This window comes from Anabrus simplex, chromosome 12, assembly GCF_040414725.1.
Source record: "Anabrus simplex isolate iqAnaSimp1 chromosome 12, ASM4041472v1, whole genome shotgun sequence".
In the NCBI taxonomy this organism is placed as follows: domain Eukaryota; kingdom Metazoa; phylum Arthropoda; class Insecta; order Orthoptera; family Tettigoniidae; genus Anabrus; species Anabrus simplex.
Genome location: NC_090276.1, coordinates 61,484,237 through 61,507,615, shown reverse-complemented (window position 1 = coordinate 61,507,615; position 23,379 = coordinate 61,484,237). Strand labels below are relative to the sequence as shown.

Genomic DNA, 23,379 nt, shown 5'->3' with positions numbered 1-23,379 from the left:
CCGAGGAGCTTAGTCTTAATAGCGCTTCGGAGAATCGGGAATATCCGACTCAAATCTGGCGAGCTCAACGAGGAAACCTGCCAACTTCTTCTTCTTCTCTTCTTCCCAGAAGGATGGCGACCACCATGGAGTAGTCTATGTAACCTATATAAAATATGAGTTTTATCTGTACATTGCTCAGACTTTAAAAGGAACGGTATTTCTTTATCGGTCGTGTCCACAGTGACAAGGAAATGCAATTTTTAATTTTTCAGTGATCTCTGTCTGTCTGTCTGTCTGTCCGTCTGTCTGTCTGCGCATCACGAGAAAATGGCTGAAGATAATTTAAAGAAAATCGCTACCTAAAGTCGGGGAATGAGGAACTACAATCTGGGCTATAAATAATTTTATTCACGCTGAGTGAAATGGTATTTTAGGAGAAGGCCTAAAAATTAACTCTCAGATATTTATGTTATTAATGGCCCCATCGCTCCATGGCTAAATGGTTATCGTACTGGCCTTTGGTCACAGGGGGCCCGTGTTCGATTCCCGGCAGGGACGGGAATTTTAACCATCATTGGTTAATTTCGCTGGCACGGGGGCTGGGTGTATGTGTCGTCTTCATTATCATTTCACCCTCATCACGATGCGCAAGTCGCCTACGGGTGTCAAATTAAAAGACCTGCATCTGGCGAGTCGAACTTGTCCTCGGACACTCCCGGCACTAAAAGCCATACGCCATTTCATTTCATGGTCCCTGCGATAAATACTACATAACTAAAGTTATAGAGAGTTAAATTTCCGATCATTTACGTCTTATTCAATTTTATCGTACCGGCTAAGATAACAAGAGATATTCATGAATTTACATTTTTGTTGCTAAGTCCATATCAACCCCGAACCACGAGAATATGGGAGAACAGAACTTAATAAAAATCGGGATGTAGATTTAGGGAATAAAGCACTACAATCTAGGCTATAAATAATTTTATTCACGCTGGATGAAACGGTAGTTTAGGGGAAGGCAACTAAAATGTCATTTTTAAGCACCTATATTATTGGCGCTATCGAAAAGTACTACATAACAAAAGTTATAGTCGAAAAAAAACAACCTAAATTTGAAGTCCCAAAATATCGAAAGCTCACAAAACTGACCAACATTAACATGTCATTTACCACTGTTGTGATGTGATTTGTCTCTTCTGCTGCCACTCATCTCCGATAGATGGGATTACTGCATGGAAAGTAGCTGGAGAATGCTACATGATTGCCTCGTCAACAACGCTTCAGAGCTGCCGTATCATGGCGGTGTACATATTGCATTCCATGCATGCATATCACGTAGTTCCCAGTTGTGGTAATTGTGATCTTTTTCCTACTAAGACCTTTCGTCCCTTCGGCGATGACGGGACAGAAGGGAGCCATAACTAGCAAGAAAGCGTTCGCAGCCTTGGTTACAGCCCAGCCTAGTGCGAAATAAGAACTTAGTGAAAACTATCCCGAGACGTGTAGGCAATTCGACGTTGCACATGAAAATGCCATACTGGGCTAATAAACTGGCATTAGATATAGCTGCCGTTCTGGTAAAATGGCGCTGTGGTCAGCTCAGCGAATGTTACAGGACTGTGATGTGAGACCTCGAACTGGCCGTGTGAGTAAGAGGTGATCACAGGATGAGAGATCTCGGAGCGTTTGATCGCGGCGAGACAGCCTGTGCCATACGTGAGAGCTCCAGAGTCGTGTAGGCAATGGGCCATGAGTACGCACGGTCAACTGCCGTGAAGTACAACGTGTCACGGTGCAACAGATTACTCACGAATTCAAAGTTTTATAACAAGGAAATGTAAGCAGTGATAATATTCAGAACCATCTCTTCGCAATGAGGTAAATAAACCACCGTCTCACTTGGGTACCACTGCTTACCCCATGGTACAAGAACACCATCACTGATCTTTCAAAGCAGAGAGAAAGATCGCCTGGACAAATGAGTTGTGGTACCAGTTTGTATGCGCCGATGGCAGGGTACAGCCGAACACGTAATGTACAGGATTGAATATCTTGTTACAATGAATAGGTTCAAGTTCCACACAGTGGCACTGGCTCATTCGTAGGAAGCGGAGAGCTCTTCAACTGTCCTCATGTAGGCTGAGTGGACCTCAAACCAGATCCAGATAAAAGTCCTTGAGACAATGCCGAGAAACGAACCCGAGACCTCTCAACAAGAGACAGGCTTACTACCCCGAGACTGCGGGATGAACGTAAGTATTCTCTTCACAATCGATATGATACTACGTATTATACAAACAAAGGTTCTTTCTCTTTCTTGTCCATGTATTTGCCGCAAATGATCTGCATACGTGGAGTGTGTTCATTCACTGATAAAACTGTACATGAACCCGCTTTCTTCATTTCAGTTTTTCTCAGCGTTTCACTTTAGGAGCAATGCACCATCAAGACCAGAAATACCGGAGTTATCAATCCCCAGGCTAATGGTGGAAACCTGTGCAGCAAAACCATTGTGATCCCCACTCGATCCACGGGTTCAGTTCAGCATTCTACTTGGACGGTGAAGAGTAGAGTCGGGATGTTTAGACAATAAGTTAGAATGCAAACTCATTTGGTTGGTGGGAAGTGTCATTCAGCCAGCACTTCCATAATGTAGGGAGAGGAACATTACTTCTAATAGACCGTGCCCTTAATATCTATGCAACTCTCATGGCAGAACTGTTGTCCGGGGCCGCTAGAGTATAATATTCCTTACCCGCTTTAGTAAATTTGCATTCTACCCTACACATGCCAAAACATCCGGGCTCTAACTGATCAGTTGAGCCTTCAGTGATGATGATGATGATTGTTATTTAAAGGGGTGTAACAGCTAGGCCATCGGCCCATAATGGTACGAGGTGCAACGAAATGAAACGATAGTTAAAACTTAAAAATGCATCCACTGACTAAAATCCAAAAGGAACGATGAGGAAAAATGCCCATGAATTCTAAACAAGCAGTGGATCCAATTCACAATGCCTTATCTTCTGAGATGATGCTTGTTGAGCAAAGGGGTCCAAATCCAGGTCACCGGCCGCTCATAATGGCAGTACTCACAGTTAACGTAATCTCATGGTGATCTTCACATAAAGGTAGTACTCACAAGCAACGTAGACCCATGGTGCCCTTCACAGGCTACGTACACTCATGGTGTTCTTCACACAGCGGTACTGATCACGGGCGCCGGCTAGACCCGTGGTGTTCCTCACAAGATACATGGTTCCTCACATAGTGATACTAATCATAGGCAACGTAGACCCATGGTGCTCCTCACATAGCGGTACTAATCACGGGCGCCTGCAAGACTCTTGGTGTTCCTCATGTAGTGGTACATGTCACAGGTAACGCACACCTTTTCTGAATACAGCGGAATCTACACAATTTAGCGCAGAGCACGGCACCTTCTCACACGTAGACATAAGTCGCTGCCTCGGCGGGATGCATACGATGGTACTAATCACGGGCGACGTCCAGACGAATGGTGTTCCTCACATAATGGTACTAATCGCAAGTAACGTCGTGTTCATCACGTAATGGTGCTACGCACAGGTTCCAATTCCATCATCGCCTGGTCGCCGCTCTTAGTCGCCACTTACGACAGGCAGGGAATACCGTGGTGGGTATATTCTACGTCTGCGTCCCCCACCCACAGTGAGCCAGAGCGAATTCCAACTTCAGAGCAGCGTGATGTACCCTTATCGGTAAGTACTACTATAAATACATAGTGCAGCCAACCACTGAGCAACCAAAGACATTCGATAACATCACGGAACATATGAGAAGGGCGCAATTCCAACCAGAGGCACCCAAATCACTTCCTAACGGTATATAATTTTTTTAAATGAAAACTAAAGTCAGTCAGTCAGTCCGGCCATTCTATCCGGTCGATTTCCTTCATTTTTTTTTTTTAATGAAAGGTATTGATGCACAGATTTGTCATCAGGTACTATACATAAATCACTTAACTTCCGTCTTCCTCAAATTATTTGATTTTTCAAATTTTGTCTCTTTGAAGCAATCATATCTTTGCTTCTAATTGAGCACGGAGTTCGGTTTTGGCCCAAGAACACTCAGTGGATGAAGCTCTTTCATTTCAGCTCTTAAACTATTCAAATTGGTTGATTCTGAGGAAAGTTATGAGTATATTTGTCTCCATGACGAAGATCTTTTAAGGACTTTCTAACAGTTCGGCCGTAGTGTTGTTCCAAGGAACGTTTAATTCAGTTTCATTGTGTGATGTATTTTGAAGTGTTTTGTTGACATAATATTAGATTCTATTACCACAGAAGATCATGTGCTTTATTTCATTAACTCGAAACTTTGTAAATGCATCCGTGAGGATAGTAACGAAAACCACCATACTCCGTACATTGCGGGAGGAGCCAGCGGGAAATTGCTAGTTTTCCAAAACCTTGCTGCACAGAGGCTACACCATACAATTAACCATTAAGGAACAAGAACATGGTGCCCAAAGAATTGGACGCTAGCTGAGACCGTCTGTGTTCACAGTGAATGAGCGAAGATACGAGTTCATTTTCAATTTCTCAGGCATCGTGTGAGGCCGCAGACGTCCAAAGGAGACGGCGGGTTGGTATCGACCAGCTCTTACTGTGCCACTCGCTGGTGACGTCACTGCCAGCTGCTCGGTGCTGCCCCCGCTTCGTAAACAATAACAAAGTGCATGTTGTGGGTAAACAAGATGAGTTAGAGCAGTCTTCAAGATGTGTTCAGAAATTAGTGCGTCGGGACATGATTCTCTCTCTTAATGTCCAGTTCATTCAACAGGGTCGTCCTATTTGAAAAATAAGAGCACAGGCTGGTCAAAAAGTTCATATCACGACCCTAGAATAGAGGGACTATTTCCAGCTAGTTTCTCCACAAGCTGCCCACTATTATGGACCAGCTACTTTTACGTCGCGATCTCTCGCGAAAATCAACATGTAACAAACAACAACAAAATATTACATATATGTAATAATTAGAGACAGGATCTTCAGACAGTAATAGGTTAGGGTAGCAGATTCCCTATCTGTTGTTTTCCTAGCTTTTTCTTAAATGATCGCAAAGAAATTGGAAATTTATAGAACATCTCCCTTGGTAAGTTATTCCAATCCCTAACTCCTCTTCCTATAAATGAATATTTGCCCCAATTTGTCCTCTTGAATTCCAACTTTACCTTCATATTGTGATCTCTCCTACTTTTAAAGACCACACTCAAACTTATCCGTCTGATGCCATTCCACGCCATCTCTCCACTGACAGCTCGGAACATACCACTTAGTCAAGCAGCTCGTCTCCTTTCTCCCAAGTCTTCCCAGCCCAAACTTTGTAACATTTTTGTAACGCTACTCTTTTGTCGGAAATCATCCAGAACAAATCGAGCTGATTTTCTTTGGACTTTTTCCTGTTCTTGAATCAAGTAATCCTGACGAGGGTCCCATACACTAGAACCATACTCTAGTTGGGGTCTTACCAGAGACTTATATGCCCTCTCCTTTACACCCTAACTACCCTCATAACCATGTACAGAGATCTGTACCCTTTATGTTATGTTATGCGTACAGCCCGGAAGTTTGTCTGGGTGCATATATCGAAGTGTCACGTAGAAACAAACATGTTTCCGTGCGCTTGGGAACAGTAGGACCAATTATTATTTTGTCTTTTTTTTGTTGCCCATTTTAGCTTCCGTCGCCTATTTGATATTCAATGTCTCTTTTATATTTTTAGGTTGTTGTGGATATTTTCTGCTGTTATCTATATATTAAAATTAATCAATGAAAAGAAAAAAATAGAATTCCAATGCACTGTATTAATAATAATCATTTTAACTTAATAGATAAAAAATAACATTTACACAAACGGTATTTTCGTATAGCCGGCCCCGCGGTATAGGGGTAGTGTGCCTGCCTCAGGGATTTCTACCTGGACCTGAGGGCTGGTTCGATGTCCACTCAGCCTACGTGATTAGAATTGAGGAGCTATCTGACTGTGAAATAGCGGCCTCGGCCTAGAAAGCCAAGAATAACGGCCGAGAGGATTCGTTGTGCTGACCCTCGTAATCTGCAGGCCATCGGGCTGAGCAGCGGTCGCTTGGTAGGTCATGGCCCTTCAGGGCTCTTGCGCCATGGGGTTTGGTTTTGTTATTTTCATATTACACAAATCTTTGCTGAAAACTCCACAGCCAAATGGCCGAGAGAGTTGCCAGGTCCCGTCCTTGCTACGTAAAATTTAGTGCTGGTGGTGATTACTGATTTAAGAAGAACAACAAGGTAAACACCCTCTACCAACACTAATCAGAAGGAAAATGGAAGAGGCCCGATACTTCGAAAAATGAAGGTATCGGCGAAAGAAAGGGAACGTCCACGAAGAGAGTGAAAATGAAAGAATCCCGAGGCCTTGCAAATCTAATACCGTCGGGGTTGGAAAAGAACAAGAGTTGACTAAGGGAGGTCAGACAGGAAAGGTAAGAACTAGGAACCTCCCACAAATAAGAGGAAGCAACGCCAGACTCAGGTAGGGGAACCGTAGTCGCCAACCCACACTCCCAAGTTGAGAGGCTCTGGTCCCACTTATAGTCGCCGTCTCTTACGATAGACAGGGGATGCCGTTGACGTTATGCTATCATTCCCACTCACAGGGAGATGTGTGTTGCGTAGCTTAAATTAGAGCATCTTTATTATTTTCGTGCCCATTTTTGTCACTACTAGAGCCCGGTTTTTGATGCATTAATATGTTAGAATGCAAACTTACTGAAGCGAGTAGTAGCAAGTATAGTCTACCTTCATAACGTCTGTGCTATGAGGCTTGCATAAACATTAGGGGTACGGCCATCAGAACCCCTATAATTCATGTTACTCTTGCTACATTATGGAAGAGCGGGTGGCCGACACTTCCTACTAACCAAATTAGTTGGCAATCTAACCCATTACTGCATAAAAATCCAGGCCTTAGTCATTACAAATGCCCACTTTAATAAATTTACTGCCTATTTCCTAAATGGTTAATGGTTATTTGCCTGTGTATTTGAGCAAACATAAATGCCTGAATTTTCGGGTTTTAGTTATGAGTCTTACATAAACTGTAGGGGTACGGCCCATCAGAACACCTAGAATTTATGCTACTCTTGCTATATAACGGTTGAACGGGCTAGACGACACTTTTTAATAACCAAGTTAGTGTGCATGCAAACTTATCACTGCCAAAAAATCGGAGTATAGTAATTAATCGGAGTATAGTAACTAATTAAATTCGTTAATAGATTAATCTCTCCCGATGACGGATGACCAACTGGGGACAGAGTATTCGTTTCTCTTTATCATAAAAATTACACGGAGGTAGTTTTAGCCGGGAAATGGTATCTTTTGAATCTGAAAATGAACATATCTAATTGCTAAGGTCCGTAAAACCTTGTTGGAATGAAGATCTCCCTACGCTGTGCAAGCAGCCACTCCTTGGCAGGCAGACGATCCTAGGTTCGAATCCCTCCGGGCCGTGTCCTATCGATCGGCCGGACGGTCAATACGGCCGGCGAGAAAGAGAGACGGAGTGAGACTCAGGTCTCAACTGCAGCGCCATTTACAAAGCTCTTTGTTCTCCAGCCACCTTCCGGTACGTGGCGATTGGCCAATACACACTTTCTATTCTATTTGCTTTCCTCATACGATGATAACATTCTTGGCCAAAGTAAGCGACCAATCCGGGTCGATGCACCATATAACATCATTATTAATAATAATTTCTTACGAAAAGACAAAGTATGAGGAAGGGACTAGTTCAGGTTTCAATAATCAACCATTAATCACCAAATATGGAAATATCGCTCAAGTAGACAAATTTAAGTATCTAGGTGAAATTATTGAACCAAAAGGGTTAAATCAGCAAGCTAACAAAGAAAGAATTGCAAAACTTCAAAGATCATACAAAATTACTTGAAACGGATACAACAGAAGAACTGCATCAAAAAGGGCAACATTACGACATTATAACACTGTAGTTAAAACAGAAGCACGTATGCATCTGAAACTGTTATAATTGGGGGGAAATTTCGAATAAAGATGATCGAAAAAAAAATCCTCAGGAAAATCTTAGGGCCTAAGTGCGAAAATAGAATTTGGATGAAAAAGAAATCACATGAAATCTATCAAGTTACAGCAAACTCTCAGATACAATCAGGAAACGGCGATTACAATTTTATGGTCAGTGATATAGAATGAACAATAGGAGGCTCACAAAGAACATTTTAAACTTAGCCTTAACAATGAAAACCTAAATGAAATTTGGCATTGATGAAGAAACCATTCAAGCTAGAATAAAATTCAGAATCTTCATTCACAAACACATTTTCTGTGAAGCCCATCCGACTAAATGCAGGATGGACTGAAGAAAGTTAGAGGATGACGATATATTGGGAAGAGAAGAAGGAAAACCAAAAAAGTGCTAAGAAGTTAAACGCGCTGCTTAGTTGGACATAACGAATTAATAATAATAATATCATCATCATCATCATGGAAAGACAAAATAAAACACCGTGGTCAAAACAGAATTTCTGTCCATGAACTGCGAACTGCAGAAGCTAGAGTTACAGGTTGCAAAATGAGAAAGAAATTTGGGGGGGGGGGGGGAGGAAAAGAAGGATCATAGGGCTTAACTGAAAATGTTTATTTCACGCAGTACCCGACGGGGGAGGGTGTATATAATCTCCCTGTAAGTAAATTACCCTCTCCCACTGAAGAATATAAATTTTAAATAGTTTGTTTGAATTCTGTTGTTATGACAAGAATGATAAACTTTGCAAAGTTATTCCCTCGGCAGTGGTAACGTCTGACAAGTTCATCTAAAATCCTGACGGAAGCGCTGATCTACAGAGTAAGAGAGAAATCGATGCAGCGAAGGGGAAAGAAAATCGTCTGCGAAGTTTATAAGAGACTGTCCCTTTCTTAAGTAAAGGCCAGACGAGGCGCGGTTTGTCCTGATTTATTGCTTTATTAGTGGAAGCTTCCTCTACTGGGGCTAAGTGCTGACTGAACAAATTTGTAGTTGCACAGTCTGTAAGTGAATGTTGTCCTATTGGCTACCTATCGGAAACACACCCTCTCCAAGTACAGCTCGAGCTACTTCGAGCGATAACAAGGGAGGAGGGCTTCAAGTAAGTTATATTTTTGCCCGGGTTGCACAAGGAAACATGAACAATAATAGGCTGCAGGTGCCGAGTTATCACCGATACATTGCTTTATTAGTCAAGGTCTGGCAGTCATTCTACTATTTCTTTTTTATGTTATTGTTGATGTTTTTATGAAAATATGCACAGCAAAACATCAATTTCAATAATATATGCATTCTACTACATTTTGCTCATTATTTCATAATGAAAGTTTCATGTGCGGAGTAATTTTAATGGGGTTGAACCTTCGAGATAAAATCCTCCGTCGCAGAGGGGGGAGGAGGGACCCTCCCTTACCCCCTGGGATTTCGCAGCCTCGCCAGAAATCTTAGAAAGAAGAATGCTCAGAAAAATGTGGATGCAAACTTTGGAGCAACAAAGAAGTTTACCAGAAGGTGGAGAGAATCTCACGAGACCACGAAGAGGAGGAAGGTGGCATTTCTGGGATATTTGTATAGAATGAACGGAAATAGACTTAGCAAGCATATATCTGATTACTTCTGGAAGAAGACCACTACAGCGTGGACTAAGGAAACGCGGAAAGATATGTAAAGATATGTCGGAGGTAAAAATGTTAGACAAAAATAAATTTAGGAACACGATGAAAAATTTGGAAGGGTTCCAAGGTAGAACCAAGAAGACTGGAAGAGCGTGGGCGGAAGAACAACGGAAGCGACACATGGAGGAATATTGGACACAAAGGGAACTCCGTACAAAGAGAGACAAATGAATAATAATAATAATAATAATAATAATAATAATAATAATAATAATAATAAATTTCGTGTGGCTATTTCTAGCCGAGTGCAGCCCTTGTAAGGCAGACCCTCCGATGAGGGTGGGCGGCATCTGCCATGCGTAGGTAACTGCGTGTTATTGTGGTGAAGGATAGTGTTATGTGTGGTGTGTGAGTTGCAGGGATGTTGGGGACAGCACAAACACTCAGCCCCCGGGCCATTGGAATTAACCAATGAGGGTTAAAATCCCCGACCCGGCCGGGAATCGAACCCGAGATCCTCTGAACCGAAGGCCAGTACGCTGACCATTCAGCCAACGAGTCGGACATAATAATAGTAATAATAATGTAATGAGACACCAAACTCCAGGAAGCGTACAGAGTAACATGGAATCACTACAATAAGGAGTGATATCGCGAAGTGCGAAACCTCGTCATTACGGGACAGTTCTTCTGCCGGACGCATTATATGCATCAGAAACTAGATCTCTAGGAAACCACTCTAAAACTGATGAAAATGGTAAGCAAGAACGAAAAATCGTTAAGAAAATATATGGCCCCAGTCATGTAAATGGCACATAGATTCAGAGAAAAACTGAAGACCTGTGCACAGCAACAGGCAAGTTTACTGATGTCATACGTAGTAGACCATTGGCATTCTACGGTCACATCTGCAGAATGGACAATAATAGATTGGCTAGAAAACTATTTAGTGTAATGAATTCAAATATGGTCAAGATCAACTGGTTGGAAGAAATTAAACAGGATTTGCAAGAAATAAACGCTACAGATGACACTATAAAAATTGTAACTCTTTGGAATCCTGGTTGCAAATCATAGATTCGTGCAAAAAGCTAACAAGACCACTGGAAAACAAGAAAACCGGAAAAAACACCACAGCGAATTCATGAAGATATATTGTAATAATAATAATAATAATAATAATAATAATAATAATAATAATAATAATAATAATAATAATAATAATAATAATAATAATAATAATAAAGTGATCGTACGTGGCTCAGGCGGCAGCGCGTCAACCTCTCACTGCTGAGTTCCGTGGTTCAAATCCCGGCCACTCCACGAGAGATTTGTGCTGGACAAAGCGGAGGCAGGACGGATTTTTCTCCAGGTACTCCGGTTTTCCTTGTCATCTTTCATTCCAGCAACACACTGCAATATCATTTCATTTCATCCGTCAGTCATTAATCATGGCCCCAGAGGAGTGCGGCAGCCGGCACGATTCCTATCCTCGCCGCAAGATAGGGGCTTCATTCATTCCATTCCTGACCCGGTCGGATGACTGAAAACAGGCTGTGGATTTTAATTTTCATAAAAGACACTCCAAATTTTTTGACAAAACACACTGAATGGAGAAAGTGAAGGACGACTATACGCAATGTTCCTGAGGCTGATCACTGAAAACGTCTCTCTCTTTTTTTTTTTTTTTTTTTCAAATTTGCTTTACGTTGCACCGACACAGACAGGTCTTACGGCGACGATGGGACAGGAAAAGGCTAGGAGTGGGAAGGAAGCGGCAGTGGACTTAATTAAGGTACAGCCCCAGCATTTGTCTGGTGTGAAAATAGGAAACCACGCAAAACCATCTTGAGGGCTGCCGACAGTGGGTCTCGAACCCACTGTGTCCCGGATGAAAGCTCACCGCTGCGCGCTCCTAACCGCACGGCCAATACTGTGAATACGGAAGCCTTGAAACGCAGTAAAGGTTAGAAAGAAAAGATGTTAAGATGTTTTATAAACTTTTGAGTGATAGTGTGACCCCCGAACTTCTTACCTCCACTGTAGTAAATAGAATGTCGGTTTGCTGAGACTACACTTGGCCAACACCCAATTCTGTAGGTCTAAATAAATGAATCCTGTCGGGATGACAGCAGGAAAACGAAATGGAAATCCAACAAGCATAAAAATGGCCACGCCCTCGTTAAAGGGGAAAATATGACTTCCGCGCCAGAACTTTTGTTTCGCTTACTCGAGTAGACTAGGTGATGGAATACGACGAAAATAGACGATAGTTTCTGTCAGTCACTTAATTTGCTTTGTGCGATGCACAATACATTTATTCTTGACTGTGGTAATATGAATGAAATATATAGGCTCTCCTTGCCGACAGATCAAGAATTCTACTCTTCTTGTTACCCAAAAACAGAGTCGTAATTCTCGATTTTCTCCGATTCTTGACAGAAATACGGCCAATTCTCCTGCACCTCTTGAATTAAGGAGTTGATGTTTACAAACATTCGTTATATGTAGGGTTATCAGAACACTGAAGTAAACAATGAGTGACTTCATAACGTGTATGTGTTTCTTAGCTGAATTAGCGTCATAAATTTAGCGTAGACAATTTTGCGTGGACAGAAAACAGACAGTGTGGTAACCAGGCAACCAGTGTTCGTCATCTTCATCCTCACGTTATTACACTGCCTTCTATATACAGCAGGTACACATGGCGCCGTGTTTTAAACGAGTTTCCACTGTCTTGGACTGGCGTTTCCTCCAGATCACAGCAAAGCCCCTTACACACTGTAACGTCACCAAAGGCAGCAGAATTTTTCTCATAATGCGTATTGTGCGAATATTTATGGGCATAAAATTGTGTGCTAAATCAGCGAGCATTTTGTTGGACGTAGATCTTGATAGGTGGCGCTATCTTGTGACATGGCATGGGAATGCTGTGTGCTGAATCAACTGCCATTTTGTTGGACGTAGAACTTCATAGGTGGCGCTATGTTGTGATATGACATGGGAATGTTGTGTGCTGGATCAGCTGCCATACTGTTGGACGCAGACCATGATGCTACACATTTGTTTAGATTTACAGGAACTCTATCTCCCCTGCATGTTGTAAGAGGCTACTAAGAGTGGGACAACAAAAGAACCTGTATTCCCTCTCTCGTCTTCTAAGCAAAAAAAAAAAAAAACACATGATTTTTCCGTGTAGTGGAGAAAATGCACAAGTGCGAAGTAATCTTATTTGTTTTATGTCACTGCCACTCAGATAAGTCTTATGACGACGATGGGATAGGGCAAAGGACATAGGTAAGCCCCGTTTTGCCACACCCTCCATATTCACCTGATCTGGCACCATACAATTTCTTTCTCTTTCACCACCTTGCCTTCTGACCTGTCTGGTCGCGGCTTTTTCTGTTTTCCGGGCTTCCGTTTCATCATCTGAAACATTTCGCAAGCGTATTTGTCTAATATTTGGCAGAACTTGAAGGTTGTCCGTTGTTCAAAGTGGGGCATTCCAACGTTCCACCGCTCGCAATAAACTAACCTACACTATCGAAACTGTAGTTGTTCCTATACTATGCATGCAAAAGCCTCTCGCTGAGACGAGAGAGAACTGTTCCGGCGCCATCATGTACAGTAGTTCAACCTCGCCACAACGACACCAAGCGACCAATCCGACAACTTAACGCCTGCACTAGTTATAAGTTTCAAAACCACGCCTGACTGAACGCCACCGATGCCAAGAATTGGGACGTCTGAGCGACACAGCACCTCCAATATACGCGAATAGGCCAGTCATACTGCAGGGCGTGCAGATCATACAGAACTTTATAGGCGATTCTTAGCCACCTATCGGAGAAAGTTGTAGTTATGTGTGTTCTCATGTTTCCAACCTAGCGCGCTGACGTTCACAGATCCAATTAAGTTTGCTAGATCATCAGTAATTGAATGGGGGTATCGATCTTTGGCTCGATAACAACACACAATATGAAGGATGGGATCTCTCCTCGCTGTATATCATATCTTTCATTCTAGTGGCTCTGCTGATCATATTATGAAGCTGCGGCTGTTGTTATGACTTCTGAAACCACCCTCGTTTGTACCAGTCGGACTAAACCATAGACGAAGTATACCAGTGTTGTGCAGTATACACATTACCTGGGCCAACGAGTTCCCAGCGCCCCACGGATCGATGGAGGCACAGACAGACGAGTTCAGGCCCGGACAAACCTTAAAAATGGTGAGAGAAAAAGAAATACCATCTCTACACCTGTTCTGGTGCAACACCTGCACTTCACTGCTCAACAGCAAGCAGTTGGATTAGTGACGGCATCGCGTTACCATGACAACGGTCCCTCGCGCTCTCGCTGTTTGTGAAACAAAGGACTGTTAGCTACTGTACGGCGACCCACGAGGCGCTGCCAGGGACAGGGTTGCCTCGTTAGAAATGTTCCAATGCAGGACATTCCTTTAGAAAACGTCAGGCTTCTAATTTTAAACTAATGTAAACTTTATTTAATATTAGATTAACAATCCACAGGATTTTACGTTTGATGTAGACTGGTGGGGGTGGTGGTAGTGATTAGTCTACTGTTTTAAGGGGAGGTGCAACAGGGTAACCATCCTCTATTGACACTATTCACAGTGAAAAATGAAAGGGGCCCGACAGTAAAAATCCACAGCCTGTTTCCAGTCATTCACCAGGAATAGGAATAAAGTGAATGAAGTCCCCATCTAGCGCTGAGGATAGAAACTGTGCCGGCTGTCGGAGTCTGTCGCACTCCTCTGGGGCAATGATTAATGACTGACAGATGAAATCAAATGATATTGGAGTGTGTTGCTGGAATGAAAGATGACAGGGAAAACCGGAGTACTCGGAGGAAAACTTGCCCCGCCTCCGCTTTGTCCAGCACAAATCTCACATGGAGGGACCGGAATTTGAATCACGGAACCCAGCGGTGAGAGGCCAGCGCGCTGTCGCCTAAGCCACGGAGGCACACCTAAAAGACAGTTATCAGGTTGTTTTTATATAGAAAATTGACTCTGAATCAAGCCCTCGGGCGGAGAATTAAAAAAAAAAAGCAGAGAAAGAGCATAAAAATCAAAGATTCCCTAGGATTCGCTAACGGAACACCTAGGGAGGTCGGATAGGAGACAAGAAAGTGAGAAGCCTAAGTGGAAGCAAAGCCAAGACTCAGCTAAGGGCCCCGTGGTCATCAAACCCATGTTCCCACGTTCATATTCTGAACTAGGCCTAGGCTGTGGTAAGATTTGCAACTTCTCGCTTTAAAAAAAAACAGACGTCATTTTAAATATTCTGCACGATTATTTTTTCTTTCACCATGAATATTTCATTAGCAATGAACTTCTAGTTACAAAGACGCAGTTTATCGAGCTCTGCCGATCTTTAGCAGGAGAGATTTGAGAGACCTAGAAGACAGCAACTTTTTCCTTCTTATTTTTTTAGAAAACTGGTTCTAAATTAATCCCTCGGCCAGAGCATTAAAAAAAAAAAATTCATGTGGCTGCAAGAACGGAATCCCTGCGACTGCAGCGATGACGCTCAATTTACGAACAGTGCGTACTGCACTGCGAGCAAGTGGGGCAGGCAGACAGAAATCACTCTGCTAATATTCATTGTATTAAACCGACCTGCTTCACAAAATGAGTGGGAGGTAGGGAGGCGAACCAATTTGTAGCGAGTAATGCCTCTTGATTACCGTAATTCCCAAGTACATGCTCGGTTCCAAAAATCAGAGCAATTTTCCCGTCTCTCACGACAAGAAGGCCATTCTATTCTCTCAGCGCAGTGCAGCAGAACAGGGACAGCGATATTTCAGTAGAATGTCGATGCTTTGTCTTCTAAGAGACATCCCCACAAGTACGATACTGTTGCTAATGCCACAGAACGTAACTGGAAACTGTAAGACTGCTTTTTTAAAAAAGCTATTGCGTTTGGCAAACAGGCGGTTAGTAATAAGAGAAATCTTTTAATCAATGCAAATTTAGATTTTGGAAATTAGGAAGAATATTGTTATTTCTTTTGTATGGAGTGTACCATTGTATGGCTGTGAATCTTGGGACAAAAATCAGGGATCAGAATTGGAAGCGACTGGGAGCGATTCAGATGTGGGTTAAATGGATTAAAAACAGAACCAACAAAATCGTTCTGCAAGAAATTCACGGGAAGAGAGAACTGATGCTAACGATACAGAGAAGAAAAGATAAATTCACTGGCCACATCTTGCGACACAATACCTTTCTTAGCAATCTGCTGGAAGGGAAGATCACGGGAAAGGTCGAGGACGACCGAAGAAAAAATTCGGCACAGTGTCTTCATTATTGTTCCCATTATGAAATGAAACGAGGAGCTGAGGATAGACAGTGATGATGATGATGATGATGATGATGATGATGATGATGAAGATGATCGATGTAAACCGTCTGAGACTAGTCAGTCCTTGTTTAAAGCGAAGTCCTTTTTGAAGGAAGGAAAAAATATGGTGATCGCACAGTGAAGCAAGAGTTTGGGGTAGATATAGGATGAGGCAGGATCTCCGGCAGGGCACTTTGCAACAATGAATACCTACCTAAGAAGCAAATCAGTTCACAGTACTAGTTGTAAACACAGAATAAGACAGCGGGTTCAAACCCAGAATAAGTGGTCGGATATTTGGACAACGGAAAAAAATCCATCGACACTCCATGTCATACGATGTCGGCATGTAAAAGATCCCTCGTGACACATCTGGTGTTTACCCGATAACATTCATTAAAACTAAGTCATAGACGCTCGAGATGGATTCGGTTTATTCTGCCCTCTGCCAGGTGTAGGTCTTTCTATTTGACTCCCGTAGGCGACCTGCGCGTCGTGATGACGATGAAAATTCTGCCCTCTAGTAGGCCTAGAGAAAAACGGTAGGCCTACGTCGAAACTGACGAACAGACAGCCAGATGGCGTCAGATTAAAATGAGTGCACACGGAAGATGAGGCCATATTATTATTATTATTATTATTATTATTATTATTATTATTATTATTATCATCATCATCATCATCATCATCATTCTTTGTCCGTGTCGGCCTACTAAGGACCTCTTCTCTGGGCTTTTATCTTTGCCCAGAGCTCCTTCATTTGTTGCCGGTGTTACTCTTCTTTTTTTCTTCCTCCACGTCCTTCCCGTCTTCAACTTTGGTCTTCCTTGAAAACCCCGGTGGTCTTTCAGTTTCCTCCTGAGCGGGTTGCGTTCTTGCATATCTTCATAAGTGATCCCCATCTCCTGGAGGTCCCTTCCCACCTCCTTGAACCAAGTTGGCTCAGTCTTCCTAGAATCCTCTAGATTCAAAACCCCCTAAAGACCATTTTTTTTTTAAATGAGATAAGCATAGCAATAGATTTCCAAGGATGAATTCGATCGGTTGGTGAACCTCTGAGTCTCAAAACTCGGAAAGTTACATAGAACGAGCTACTTGAAAATCACTGTTAAATTCAAAACCCTCTATATCCACCACCAGTTACGTTCAAAACCCTCTATGTGTATCAGCCAATGAGAAATTTCAGATATATTGAGGAATAAGAATGACGTCACTTGTTTAGCAGTGCAGCCAACTCTTGCGATCTTCTCTTAACTACAGATTTTCGTATACAAATGGACCCGAATGAAGACAAAACAGTGTGATTGTCAGAGGATAATTTGAACGTATTCACGGGGATTGTGATTAGAGTAAAAGGCTTAATCACTGGAGAAAGGACAAGTTGTCCGTTCTTTCTACCTCGGACAGGAGAATTCTAAAGCAGTATGTTGGCAATATGCGTTACTCTGATAGTAGGTGGCTTCCTAGTGCATTAAGGAGAAAGCGATTTATTGTCCATTTCCTTGGCATCATTTATTGAAAAATGAGGCACAAAACTTTTCTTGTTGCTAAGGCAACTCCAGGAAGAGGGCGAAAAAGGTTGCAGCAGATGGATACTTGGAAAAGGTCTAGGGAAAAGCGAGAAAGGTGAATAATATTTAGCGATTAAAGTATTATTGAAGTGCTTATAGTTACATTGTTGACTGTGATTTAGAAGTTTGTATTCATGATTACTAGGCCAAGAATGCAAAACAGTTGTATAAAATGTGATTCAGTGATCTTGTATTGTTTAACATTATTTTCGTGACAAGAGCTGAAGTAAGGTGAGTTAGTTTCAAAGTGCTCCATATCCAGTAGTATTCATGATTATGAGTTTCAAAATCCCCTATGTTAGTATTTGAGATTCAAAACCCCCTACGCTCATATTAAACACTGATTTTACTGCATATTAATATATCTTAATGTATTTTATATAACTTATAATTGCTTCTGGATCCTCTTTGCATGTTTAGATAACACAAATTGTTCAATAACATTTCAAGAATAGCCTGTCAAAGAAAAAGTCACTTCCTGAACAATTCATAGAAGTGGATATAGAGGATTTTGAATCTAGAGGATTCCTATCTTCAAAATTGGTAAAGATCTGGTTCGATAATCGTGTGGGTTTCATTCTTAGCAAGTGGCCATAAAATGGTATTCTCCTCCTTCGCATGACATCAGACATCTTCTGGACATGAGTATACAGTTCTCATGGTTATAGCGACGTCTATATTCACTTTTGTCTTTAATTGGACCAAGAATTTTCCCTAAGATCTTTCTTTCTTTCTTTCTTTCTTTCTTTAATTTCCAATTTTTCTATCAGGCTTGTTTGTTCATAGCAAGGCATTCCGCTGCATACTAAGCCTCTGGTCTTATGAGTGCAATAATGCCCGAGTTTTGTGTTCGATATAATGAAATTATTATTATTATTATTATTATTGTTGTTTTTATTTTTTCATAACATCATACACGGAAAGGCATCCCCATCTATGTTTATAGTCATTTACACCAAACTATTTAAAAAAGTAAATTATATCCACGTATTATTTCTATACTATAACATCAGTTATTCGTAAACTTTATTACCCAGCCCGGTGCTTGTTCAGGCAGGCTTACCAACTGCCATTAATTTAATCTTCTACTTTCACCAACTGTGATAGATGGCACAGAGGCAGAGAAGGCCACGGACATGTACAAGCCATTTCACAAGTTGTAAAGAGGCACACGACGAGGTCACAGATACGGGGTCATCGACTTCCTTCGAACTTTTGGGAGGCTGTTCTACTTTAAAAATAAACTGATACGTTTCTGCAGCTTCGTGCCTCTTGGACCTTTCAATTTAACAGCCTGGGTTCATGCTGGCAATTTGCGTGAGAGTTTCTGTAGCGCCGCAGATCAAGTGGTCAATATCGCTGACTTCCACGCGGGCGTCTCGAGTTCGAGGCGTGCCAGTCTTTCATTTCTCCTTCTTATTGCCCCTTTTACTTTTCTTTTATACTGGCATTCAGTGACGAGTATTCATTTTAACCGCAAGTGGAAATAAAGGACGATAGTGAATGATAAAGCTTATAGTTAAGGCTAGCGCTTTTTAGTGTTCTGAATTCAAAAATTTATAATTTTCATTTGTACATTTAGCACTTTATGGAGTTTATCCATTGTCTGACAGCTTGAGAGAAAGGGGTGTGAACTTGCTCTAGGTATAGCCTACACCGTGCCACTATCCTTTAAATCCGACATTTAGAGCTTTAAAACGGCGTTAGGTAGAAACTGATGAGGGGAATAGAAAGAGGAGGAAATGGGCGAATTTTTAGGTTAAAAATTACAATTCGATATTTTGGTTTAAAAAAACGTAACATTTCAGTCCCCTCAAGTAGAAATGTTTAATGCATAACATCAATTAAAAACTGTGTAAGCGTGCGTTCTTCTGTATAGTACTATACACCGATAACTTCGTTTACTTCTTCTTCTTCTTATTTGTTTACCCTCCAGGGTTGGCTTTTCCCTCGGACTCAGCGAGGTATCCCACCTCTACCGCCTCAAGGGCAGTGTCCTGAAGTTTCAGACTCTGGGTCGGGGGATACAACTGAGGAGGATGACCAGCACCTCACCAGGCGGCCTCACCTGCTATGCTGAACAGGGGCCTTGCGGGCGATGGGAGGATTGGAAGGGATAGACAAGGAAGAGGGAAGGAAGCGGCCGTGGCCTTAAGTTACGTACCATCCCGGCATTTGCCTGCAGAAGTGAGAAACCACGGAAAACCACGTCCAGGATGGTTGAGGTGGGAATCGAACCCACCTCTACTCAGTTGCCCTCCCGAGGCTGCGTGGACACCGTTCCAGCCCTCGTACAACTTTTCAAATTTCGCGGCAGAGCCGGGAATCGAACTCTGGCCTCCCGGGGTGGCAGAGCTAATCACACTAACCACTACACCACAGGGGCGGACAACTTCGTTTACGCCTAAGTAAAATGCCAGTTCATTGCTATAAAGAGAACAAATTATTATTTGAATTATATCATTCTTTCTTGAAAGTACTTAAGATCACCTGGGTCTGGTATGTAAGAGGTGGGTAAATGTTGCATCTCATAACCACCTGGGTGAGTGTTGCGTTTCAAAGGGCAGTTCATTGGAGTTCAAGAGGTAAACGATTAAAAAGTCCATGAAGGAGCTTGTATAAAACCACACCAAATAGTCACGTTAAGCTGAAGGCAATGGTTGTTCCTGAAACAACGCAATTCCATCGGAAGAACATTCTGACGTCTGACTGCCTGCAGCGCCTTATTTCTGCCCGGTGGCAAGAATTTGAACTAATACGTTTTGTGGCAAAACTCGTGAGAGCATTGCTTAGTTAGCATATCTACCAAATTTTAGGCTCCTACGATTGTTCCGCGTTGAACACCGTCAGTTTAATTTGAGGCACCCAGAACTTGCAAGGATGTGGTGCTGGATCATCCCAGAGGTTCAGTTAGTTACGAAATATTGTATCATGCAGAAGTAATGTGCATATTCTGTTCTGGTGTTGGGTCCGTCTCGGCTCTGCTGCATGGCGATTTTAGTATCTCAAGGTGGCATCTGACGACGTCATAGCGAAGCCAGAGAGACTCACTGGTCGACACTAGCCCAGGGCGAAACCTATGTAACGGACACCGAGCGTGAATGTTTCTCTCCTCGGTATGTGGTGAAAGTTTTAGATTTGCCGGACGAGCTATGTCGTGTAATTGGCACCAATAACGACTGTTATCAATTAGCAGTAAAGTGGAGACTGTTGTACTGTACTCACCTTGATAAATCGTTTCGCTTTCGTAAGCAGGCCGAGAGTGGTATGGCGGGAAGCTTCCGGTCCCAAGGGTACCATCTCCTTCAGCTTTTCCAGGCAGTTTCGAAGGTGGGCTCGCCTGTAACGAAAACAAACAACATTCAGTGGAGAAAAGAAATAGCTACTTGCACGCTGATAAACAGACAGTGGGCTATATGGACGAAAATCTTAAAAATATAATCCACAGTTTTAGCCCTTCAGGCCAATGTTGAGAACATCCTAGGGATATGAGTTACGAATTTTACGTAAATAAAATGAGTATGAGAATATATTCTTTATTTATTCCTAAAAATTACAGTCCTTTTCTTAATCATCGTTATGCGGTCCATTAGATTAGCAGTTTGCCTTTTTCTACCAGTACGAGCGCTAGTATGAGTCAATGCAGAGTTTCACTTAAGCACTTATATGTGGACATACATGCATAATCATCATTATAGACCGTTATGCCTTTCAGCGTTCAGTCTGCAAACCTCTGTGAATTTACTAAACGTCGCCACAATCCTATATTTGCAACTAGTGCTGTGCCCTAATTCAGTTCTATACCTCTCATCTTTAAATAGTTATAAACGGAGTCTAACCATCGTCGTCTTGGTCTCCCTCTATTTCTCTTGCCCTCCATAACAGAGTCCATTATTCTCCTACGTAACCTATCCTCCTCCGTTCACCACAAATGACCCCACCACCGAAGCCGGTTTATGCGTACAGCTTCATCCGTCGAGTTCATTCCTAACTTAGCCTTTATCTTCTCATTCCGAATACACTCCTGCCATTGTTCCCAGCTGTTCGTACCAGCAATCATTCTCGCTACTTTCATGTCTGTTTCTTCTAACTTATGAATAAGATATCCTGAGTCCACCCAGCTTTCGCTCCCGTAAAGCAGAACTGGTCTGAAAACAGACCGATGTAAAGATAGTTTCGTCTGGGAGCTGACTTCCTTCTTACAGAATACTGTTGATCCCAACTGCAAACTCACTGCATTAGTTTTACTGCACCTTGATTCAATCTCACTTACTATATTACCATCCTGGGAGAACACACAACCTCAATACTTGAAATTATCGACCTGTTCCAGCTCTGTATCACCAATCTGACATTCAGTTCTGCTGAATTTCTCACCTCCTTCGGTGTGAACATTTCTCAAAAAAACTGAGTGTACTGAACCAAGGAACACATTACAGAACGCATTATTCTATATAAGTTAATTTGACTAGGATTTAAATAAAAAAGAAAACGAGTCAAGAAACAAGTGATTTTGGGCTGTTTTTCTGGAACTGTAATTAGGGCGGAAGTGATTTTCGAAATGTGTTTTTTTAGTTTGATAGAGCTGTCCAAGACTGACAATTTGAAACATTTCCGGGCCCTTCAATTTTGGGCACAATTGAGGAAATTGTCATTTTATCAGCCTATGAAGTTAGCCAATCAGAACGCTCCGCGGGCGAATGCAAATGCGCTTTGCGCGGCGATATTACTAAATCTGCGCGTGGCATAATACCGCCTCGAGAGCACCAGTCTAAGAAACACAGAACTTCGCCGTGAGAGGGTTTTGAACGCGGGCCTCTTAGCTGACAGGAACGCGTCTCAGCAAGTACACTACGGTGACGCTGGCTGAAACCCACGGTGTGTTGACATTTGATGCTGATTTCTGCTCATTACTCTCAAGCCGATCTAAGGCACCTTAAGCGCACATATGCATATTAGAGAGACCTTTCGGAAATAATTTGTGCGGAATGTGGTACTTGTGCAGAAGAGAAACATGGGCAATTATGAGTTCAGACAGAAAGAGAACAGAAGCCTTTTGTATGTGATGTTACGGAAGAACTCTGAAAGTCAGGTGAAAAGAATGGATACGACAATTTGTGTCTCTTGCTTCCAGTACAGTAAAGAACTCGTGGGGGAAAAACTGACACCTCGGCATCCATCAAAATCTATAACAATGGAAAACATTATCACCTCTGTTGGCGCAGGTACTACTATAGAACTAACGATGGTGCCATAATGCGACACTAGGCAACCTTCAGCACAAGAATAAAGTGGCCAATCAATTGAGTCACATAGTTAGCTAACAAATTAGTACGATTACGATTGTACCAATGCAAAATATGTCCCTCTAAACGGCTGATGATGTATTGTGTGCTCTGTCTCTCTGGTAGTTCACAGGGAGCTCCACCCGGTAATCATGGCCATCAGCATTGTTCGCCAAGACGTTAGCAAGACTCGTAAGAGAGCTGCAGTTTTAGCAGGCTGAGGATCTGCATACATGAGAGAAGCATGAAGTGGGTGGTAGAGAGTTTTTTTAAGAGTAGAACAGCGAAGGTACTATCCCCTCTAAAATTACAAGGACACAAAAATGAAGCGGTAAGTAAAGAAAATACGGCGAACCAATGACTGATAATAATTATCATACTAAAAAATACTAAAACGGCTGTCCTGATGAACATCGGAAAAACAGAGTTCCTTACCAATATCAAAGACGTCCCCAGAACGATGAGAGAGGCAG

General features: G+C 42.3%; 1 protein-coding gene across 1 annotated transcript in view; it reads right to left on the bottom strand.

Annotated features, from left to right (window-relative positions):
• Positions 1–23,379, bottom strand: part of LOC136884281 (max dimerization protein 1) — a 533,620-nt gene that overhangs the window by 23,953 nt on the left and 486,288 nt on the right. The window contains exon 4 of the mRNA XM_067156348.2: positions 20,847–20,961. Coding sequence (XP_067012449.1) covers positions 20,847–20,961 — 115 coding nt within the window. The remainder of the gene's footprint in view (positions 1–20,846; positions 20,962–23,379) is intronic.